The 8,939-nt window shown below is 55.5% G+C and overlaps 2 protein-coding genes across 2 annotated transcripts in view; both read right to left on the reverse strand.

The window, feature by feature from the left end:
• Positions 1-1,456: 1,456 nt before the first annotated feature.
• On the reverse strand, positions 1,457-1,723 carry AURANDRAFT_8035 (hypothetical protein; the record flags this gene model as incomplete). The annotated part of the gene is made up of 1 exon (XM_009043072.1): positions 1,457-1,723. A coding segment is annotated over one exon (267 nt), but the record flags the coding sequence as incomplete, so codon positions are not given.
• A 3,626-nt stretch (positions 1,724-5,349) lies between these two features.
• Positions 5,350-8,939, reverse strand: part of AURANDRAFT_72615 (hypothetical protein) — a gene marked incomplete at both ends in the record, with an annotated part of 27,241 nt that continues 23,651 nt past the window's right edge. Inside the window, 3 exons of the mRNA XM_009043071.1 lie at positions 5,350-5,403; positions 6,449-6,532; positions 7,321-7,356. Coding sequence (XP_009041319.1) covers positions 5,350-5,403; positions 6,449-6,532; positions 7,321-7,356 — 174 coding nt within the window. The remainder of the gene's footprint in view (positions 5,404-6,448; positions 6,533-7,320; positions 7,357-8,939) is intronic.

Genomic DNA, 8,939 nt, shown 5'->3' on the forward strand with positions numbered 1-8,939 from the left:
CTTGCTTTTCAAGGTTGGATACTTCTCGCTCAAATGGGCAAGTACCAAGGGATGGAAGGGACCCCAAGGCGGCCCTGTACCAGCGAGCGGCCAGGTAAGTAGGGCTCTCTCTACCTCTCCAAGGCCACCGGGGGGGGGCGGCGGGGTGGGGTCCTCATATCTTTTGTAGGCTGGAATTGATGGTGATGACCAAGACACCCCTGTTAGCCAGCCGGTGCAATGTGAGGAACTGAAGACGCTTAAAGGGGGTCATTCATTGCTTTTCAAAGTTGGATACTTCTCGCTCAAATGGGCACAGGGCGCTTCATTTTAGTGAAGGAGCTTGCGTTCCTTTATAGGGCCTTGGGGTCTACGTAACAGGTCCGACGCACATCTCGGCAACATCTATTCCCACCCTCGGAGCGCTCTGATATCTCCCAAAAATCCGCAACATGTACTAGCTCCACTTCGAGGTCGGCCCAATTCTCGCGGAGAGCGGGCCCTGGGCCTTCAGAATTCCATGGCGAGGACAGGTGCCTTGCGCAGTCTATCTTCGAGCCGCCGTAGCTTACGTGCATCTAGAGCACGCTCACTAGCCTCGAGTCCCGACTTAAGGTGCGCATTGAGACAAAGCTGATGGCGAACAGATTCGAGGTGAATCATAGATTCCCGAAGTCGTAGTCGCCGTTTTGTGATCATGTAAGCAAGCACGACACAATAAGATGTGCAGACACCAAGGTCACAGTGCACTAAAATAATCTCCTTGTGCCTAAAGTTCACAAATGACAGAACACACTGTTGATCCAACGACGATGGCGACTCAATAGCATCGTGAATGAAGTCTATGCATAATTTAAGTGTCCCAGCTAAAATGTACCAGTCGGATGCATCTTGGCCACCCTCGGATAGACTTATTAGAATCTCGCATCTCTTGAGCTTCTTGCACTCTTCGGAGTCCGTTAGCCAGCGAAGCTTTGGGTCCTTGTGGCCTACAAGGCACTTGACTTTATGGCTCCTAGTATTCTAGGCTCTGCGCAAAGCCCCGATCAAATACTGACAAGATCGCGGTGAATCCGCGATCCGTTGCAAATTGTGGGTACGCAGCTTGTCTCGAGCCGAGCCACAATGCCCCACGATCACGACCACCGGGAAGGACACACTGCGCTGGTTCCTGCAAAATATACTGCTGGATGAGCGTCCGGACATTCCTTGATTCAAGTTTCACGAGCATGAGGGGAGTCTTCAGATCCGTGCTTAGAGCATACGGCGACGCCTGGTGTTCCAGAAGGATATTGACGATAGAATCAAGACCAGAGGAAGCTGCATAGTGAAGAGGCGTCCAGTTCCATATCTTGTCTGGTAACCAGCGCGACCCCCCCCCGACAGCCTTGAGTAACAATGATACGGTGGCTGCTGATCCGCTAAGAACACTGTGAATAAGAGCGGAGCGACCAACTCGATCACGTGCGTCGTGCCTAGCTCCATGTGCAAGAAGTACAGACACCCCGTGGCACTCGCCACGGTGGCAGGCAGCAATTAGGGGGGATTCTTTGTTCGCATCTCGTGCCTCTAGGGAGGCATTGGCTCCAATCAGTACGCGAACAACATCGACGTGTCCATTAGCAGCTGCATAGTGTAGCCCCGTGCATTGAGTTGCGTCTTGAGCATCGACCTCCTGTCCTTCGTCAATATAGCGAACAACGATACTTGTCAAACCTCCGCGGCAGGCTTTAATAAACAATTCGCGGCCGATACGCGGGTCCTCGACGTGCTGCGCGCGCTCCCGCAGCATCTGAAGAGGCTCCCATCTACCAGTGACAGTGTTCTCACGATAATCATAACGCCGAAACTCAAGCACGTGGGGCTGCAGGGCATCTTGAAGCAGCTGGTGCACTTCGACCCACGGGAGACCTTCCGTTTTCATCCCATTGATTTCTGTGATGATCATGCCAGAGCGCACAGCGGGGAAAAGTTCTGAGACACTGCAGCTCTGTTGATCAGCAAGAACATGATCCTCGCTAATTCTGTCTGCTGTCTCGCGCTCCATTTCAAATAGTTTTTCTAGCAGCTGGTCTGCATGCTTCATGTCTTGAAATGCCATGTCTTTTATCCGCTTAACTTCTCGAAGAGCTTCCCGAGCCTCTAGAAGCCGCTCACATCTCAATTTGAGCTCATGATATCGGCGCCATTGCTGCTCCGCCTGAACTTTTTCTTCGGTCTTTTTCATCAATGCCACGCGTTCTTTGAAGTCTCCCATTTTTGGTCGTAGCTCCAAATATTCTTCAAGCTCTTCCGGTCTATCGTTCATCAACAGCCAGGCGGTCTCCCAATTCTTGTACGTCCGATTTTTGGCAACGAATTCTTTCCTCAGAGAATCTACTTCGAACATTTGTTGTTCGCAAGCTCCTGCTGCTAAGTCGTGGTCCTGGACTGGATTTTTCCAGCCAACAACAACGGCGTTCTGTCCTAGCGCACCTGGAAGCAAGTCCAAAGTCAGCATCACATTGTCGAATTTGCCGCTGAAACGTCGGCGGGGAACATGCTCCCATTTTACATCGACTGGCACATGTTTTACCTCCGCCTTTTTTTTGCGTTGCTCACGCACTATCTGCGATATTGTGCCATACATAACGAATAATCAGTAGTATCCGGCCGAATAATCAGTAGGCGGTGATGTGCTCTTTCTCTTCTTTTTCTTACTTACTTACCTTGGGAGTTGCATATGGGGGGGCGAATAGGACACTTTGACCCGCGTTGTTCCCACCCCTCAGAAACCGACGCGTTTGATCGCGTGGGACAGCCCCTCGAATTAAGTGCGAACATTTTTCTGTGAGATTCATGGCTTTCGTCCCGCCAGCACTCTGGAATTTTCCACCGCGCGCCGCCATCGGTAAGATTTTGCTTACTTGGACCACCAACCGCTTCCGACGGCGGGCGCCGTAAGCTCAGCGCGGCCGGTGAATTAAGTGTGAGGACCCCGCCTCGTTATAAAGCAAAGCGCTTGGGTTAATTTATTGAAGTAGTAATCGAAAACCTCATCGAAATCGTCAAAAACTGCATCGTTTCGACCGTCGGATAACGCTGCGATGATGTGATGCGCCGGCGCCGCGCCGTTTTGCGCTAGGTGGTGCACGAAAAGCGCGCGTGCTGCGCCGGACAGCGACGACGGGGTTCGAGAGCGCAAAAATTCCTGCTGGCGGCCTTCTGCGGCGAGACTGTCGATCACTGCGACTGCGGGGCGCGCCCCCACTCGATCTTTGCATCCCCGGGTTCATATACCGTGATAGCTGGCATGGGGCAACTCATCACCTCTCTACGGTCGCCCTGCGACTGAATTAGGTTCGAAACTCCCCCGCGCGCGCGACGACGACGACGACGGCGGCGGCGGCGGCGGCGGCGGCGGCGGCGGCGACGACGACGACGACGACGACCGACCGACCGACCGGCCCAGAAATTTGGTGCCAGGAACTCGCCCGGGACCTAGGGGAAGTCACCCGAGGTCCCCCTGAGTACGCCCGAGTAGGATTTAATCAAAGTTTACCACCCCAGACCCCCAAGCTCGAGGTCACTCATAGTGCAACGGAAGGGTTGCAGGGACTATTCAGTGATGCAGCCAAAACAGCCAAAGCAGAGGGACACGAGACAGCAGCGACCGACAAATCTGCAGAGACCATGTTTTCTCGCCTAGAGCACCGGAGAAGAAGATGGGGGCATTACCATGGAAGACCTACATGCCGTTGCAGTGATGAATACGGCAGATCTACAGACTGTCCGCGATGACATTAGTGTTCTACGCACAGGCTTAAATAGTGTTGTACAGGACATGAAGAAGCTCAACAAGCTGATGGTGGCAATGCATCTTCACATACAGAACATGATTAAGTATGGAGCTCATGCTGATAATGGTGCATCTGAATCTAAGTTAACCCAAGCAGTTGCATGCCTGTCCGATGCTGAACTTTCCGAACCCGACAACAAGTATAGGTGAGAAAATCTATAGCAGTTTGGCAGATAGGGGGAGCTCAGGAGGAAGATTCTCCTGTATCTGCCCTACTGTGCTTATTTTCCCTTTTCTCCCTACCTTGCAGTCTCATATCTTCATGAGACTGAGTTCAGTCCCAAGGTCCCCACTTTAGTATGGGGGTCCTTCCAAGGTCCCCACTTTAGTATGGGGGTCCTTCCTCCTTTTTCCAATTTCCTTCCCTTTCTCTCTTTCTATTCCACTTTAAGACAGTGTAGAGTAACCCTCTCCTGTTGGGAATCAGGGCTGCTTAGCAGCCCCATCTCACTTTTCCATGTTCAGTCTAAGTCAGGAACACTGCCATTTCCCCTCGAGTGGCACCCTAAACGCAGCTTAGTACTCCAATTCGCCTCTGTCATCTTCGTATTCCTGCCCCTCATAGGGACAATTCCCGCTACCGCCGGCGTATGTGACAGCATCATGATGCCAGTGGCACACAGCGTCATCGAGTGTACCTGGTTGGCCAGGGGGCTGCTCACGTTAGTGTTGGGGCCTCCAGGCAGGTCGGACGGACCCATGGGCCAGATATGACGCAAGAATGCGACCGCCAAGGTCGAGATGCGCATCACAGATCGATTCGAGCACACCGCTGCCACTGCGCGCGGTCGCGGTCGCCATCACTGCACGGACTTCCACCGAGTCTTATCCCTCCGGTCCTTTTCCCACGCGCGACGGGTCGGGTAAGGAGCGGCCTCGCCGCGTTCGCGCGATTGGGCTACTCGTCGTCACGCGCTATGGCCGGCGGCGGGGTTGAGTTGCGGGCCTTTGGACCGGCTCTTGGTGCGCCTGGGTCGCCTTGCCGGCTCAAATGGAGGCAAGATAGGTGAATTATGATTCCGGCCAAGCCGCGGCAGCGAGTAAGAGCGCTAATCCCGGCCATGTCATCCGGGTGTCTCATTACTTGGTCGTCGTTGGGCGCCCATACAGACAGGGCCCCCCCTGGGTGTGAAGATCGCTGTATGCTCCTCCATGGTTTCACTTCTGCGCTGGGCCAATGCCTGAAAGGTGTGTCGCGAGTTTATCGGCGCCATTTTGAAGGCATAGCTTTGCGAGAACTTCAGGCGCGAGATGCTGAAGGATGGGCTTGGGTCTGGGAAGCGTGATGAGGACATCCGTCCCCGCGAGGCGATTGAGCAACGCACTGTCAGGATTTATTCCGAGGAGTACGTCCTGCTCGTCTGCATCTTTAAGGACTGCCACCTGATGGCGACGAGTCGGGCTGCCAACGACGAACGTCGAGGACTCGCGGAAAAAACATAATGACTACCGAAATCGGCGATGCATGCAGCAAGGGGTGCGAGAAGGACCTGTACAACATTAGTACGTATCTGTGTGTTACGTTTTACGTTTTAGGACGCTATGCACCAGACGAGGCCCACATGCTTGACGGGTGTTGCAGCAGCCTGTGTGGGTAGTTAATAGCTGACCAATGTCCATGTCCACCGCAGGACCAGCGAAATCGCTCTTCTCTCTGATGACTTTTGCGCCGGGTTGCGCTTCGCTAAAACATTCAAGTGCAACTTCGATAAGAGCGCGCCTCATGTCCTTTGCAACGAGAACAGTGAAGCGATCGTCGACAGTAAGACTGTTCGCGACAATGTGGAGGAGCTGCGCTTGAGTCTCCCACCACTTGTCGGCACGCGCGATAGTGCCGAGTGATGGAATAAATGGACCTAGGAAAGGTGGGGACAGGCGTCTTGACGATGATTGGTGGGCTATGTTTGATGTGCGAAGAGGCGTCGGCGCTCGTTAAGTTGACATCTGGGTCCGGGAATACGCCAGGCATGGCGATTCCAAGGAACAAACATGGACCAGAGAGGCAGACGCGGGAGACTGGCCAAGGACGCGTGGCGAGTGAGCTGCGGCCGCGGCGAGTGCCTAGGGAGGAGTCCTTCTCGGGCTCCCGTGGCGTCATCTAGTCATCCGTATGATCCCCATAAGCACACGCACAGATGTACTAACAAACGCTGCCAAGGGACCGCGCATGCAGCCGCGTGTAGCGGCGGCGCGTTCCTCGCCAGGCATGCAGACACGTAGTAAAAGTTAAGATCGATGAGTGGCCCATCGCTGAAACGCGCCTCAGATGCAAAGTCAAGGCCTAAGGTAGCGTCAGACTTTGTGACTTTCATAACCGATGGGTTCTGTTGAGACGCAGCCAGCACACGCGCAAGGCCAGCGACGCAATGAAGCCACGGGACCTGTGTGTCTCAGCGTCACGCCAAGGCCGAATTCCTGGTAATCGACGCCACCCGTATGAAACGAGCGAGCGGCTCATTTATTTGCGTTCAGCGGTCTCTCATTCCTCCTGCCTCGGTATGGCAATAAGAAGCGGATCTTCAGGACGCACGGGTGCATCACATCGCCTTGGTCATCGTCGAGGATGACTCGGATGGCATCCAAGGACTCATCACGTCGGTCTGCATTGCACGGGAGGAAAGCATGAATGACCTCGAGAATCGCGTGGCGCTTGCCATCGAAGCCATCAAGTGAAAGGAGCGGTGTTAGGGACCCGAGGGCGTGTTTCGCCAAAGCCTAAAGCAGCAGCGACATGGAATTTTACCCTTGTATTCCGTGTGGCGCTTTCCAGACACGGTGGATGCTCACAGTGTCAGCGGCGTCCTCATCGCGTGCACGAGTGCGCAAGCCAATCGCAGCGAGGGCATTGGCTGCAGCATGACAGAGCGGCGCATGCGTGGCTGCGCCCGATACAAGAACTCGAGCAAGGCACGCGACGATGGCGCCAAGGCCTCCTGGCGGCGCTCCCACACCGAGACATGACGCAGCAATGGACCCTGCACGTGCTTCAAGGCACGCACAAACGCGCGCGGCATCTAAAGCAGGCAGATCAAGTATGCCTTCGAGGCGGTCTTGGGCCGGTATTGACGCCCCCCTACCTCCGCCGAGTGCTTCAGAGACCGCCTCATCGACGACAATGTCGAGGCTTCGAGGGGGTTCCTCATCATTGCCATCGGCAGCTGTGCGCAGCGCTGAGCCGCCGACCCCAGAGAGTCGCGACTGGAGCGAAGCGTGACTCGCCTTATCATCGACAGACCGTGGGATGCCGCGCGCCGATGTCTGCGAGAGCGCTGGCCCGGGTACGCTGCCTCCGCTGCCAATGCCGCGCGCTGCCCCTCGAAGCTGTGCGACCTGCGGGGGGGAGGGCAGACGGTGCATCACCACGGCAGCGGCAAGACGGTACATGCGACGTGGTGCGGACTGAAAGAGATGTAACGACGGTCTATCTCATTAATGACACTTGGAAGTTCACAGCGCAGACTGCGCGCGCTTCGATCTACCTGGCGCACCTGAATTTCCTTTACCTTGACCTGGGGCGCGGGCGGCGCCTCAGCACCAACCTGACAGGGTGACACACGCAATTTTGGGCCACACAGCACAAGTAGGCGTCATCTAGCAGAACCACGAAAGGCGGAATGGATCGACGCAGCGCAAACTTGCCGCCTTGGCAGGTAGTCGGGTGGTGGTGGCCGTGGCGACGCCAGCGCTGCTAGAGCCCCCGAGTCGCGGCACGCGGAACCTTTCTGGCTCGAGAGAGCGCTCCTCCTGGAGACTTCGCTCGTGAAGGCCGACCTTCTCTTGGAGTTGGCTCGCTCGCGTTGCCTCATCACTCGTTTCGGCTAGAGCCTGGCGATATGGCAGGTTCAAGGGTAAACTCCTCATTATTCAGTCAACGGGCCGCCAGGTATGCGCGCGCGCGCGCCGAGGGGGGGTGGGGGGGTCCGTAAATACGCAAGCATCTCTTGTGTCGCCCACTCTCGAAAATCCACCGAGGGAGGGCGCATCCCAGGACGCTGGGGAGGACGGCGCCACGGAGTGATGCACGAATTGCAGCGGCGCCCGTGTCCCGAGCAAACGGCGGCTGCTTCTCTGGGAGTGGGCGTCGCGCCACTTTTTGGACCGTGCGCTGCGTAAGAGTCTCGTACATGCGGTTCACAAACTTAACGACGGCACCATCCTCGCAGTGGATGACACGGTTCACTTCGGCCTGGCTGATCACGTCCTGTATTCCTGCCTTGCGAAAGAATTTCAGAAGCTGAGCCCAGTTGTCTTTTTTGATACGAAGCGCGATGCCGTTGTCAAAGCTATGCATCTGCACATCCTTATCGTAGTAACGCGAGTAGATCTCTGCCACCAGGAACCCGTTGCTAAAGTCGCGCTTGACATTCTTGACGCTGTATGCAAGGTCCTAAAGTCACCGAGGCGTCGAGCACAGGCAGACGGACGTGAGATAAACTCTCGGCCACGCTTGGGACAGATTAAAAACACCCCGAAAGGCCGAGGAACCGGACAGGGAAAGAGGAGTCAGGAGTTACGCACGAGCGACTGAACCCAGCGCAACACTTCACGCGTCAATGTCTGCTCTGCAATCGCTACGTCCGACGACATGGCCATACGCGTTACAGCAAACCGCCCGCTCCAAGATACAACATCTTTACTCGTGCGATCTGGATACAACATCTGTTCGCACTGCGTACAAAGCGAACAAGGCCAAAAACAACTAGGAAGTTAGGATATTTTATTAGCTTCCTAACGTCGCTATGGCGTCAGTCAGGCTACTATCCAGCAGGTGCACTGTCCGGCGACTGTGCTACCTCGCTGGGCCTGGTGCTCTCTGAAAGTTAATGTTGCGTTCCGGCCGACGATTGGTAAGTGTTTTGTAAGAACGAGTGCGCGATGGAGCACCACTAACGGCCGCGTTTGAACACAGTACGTTGAAGGGCAAGTTAAAGTCGCCGACAGGCAGCCGTAGTCCCGTGGATCATCGTCATCCAAAAACCAGAAACACATCGTGCCGCGCAACGCAAAGCCTCCGAGTGAGTCAGTTTGCTAAGGAGCTGGGGCTAAACAGTGACGGTCACATGTGCTGGTGGTAGTGTTTTGGAAAGGTTTCCGGACGTCGGGGGGGGGGGGGGGGGGGGGG

This window comes from Aureococcus anophagefferens (genome assembly GCF_000186865.1).
Source record: "Aureococcus anophagefferens unplaced genomic scaffold AURANscaffold_41, whole genome shotgun sequence".
Classification (NCBI taxonomy): domain Eukaryota; class Pelagophyceae; order Pelagomonadales; family Pelagomonadaceae; genus Aureococcus; species Aureococcus anophagefferens.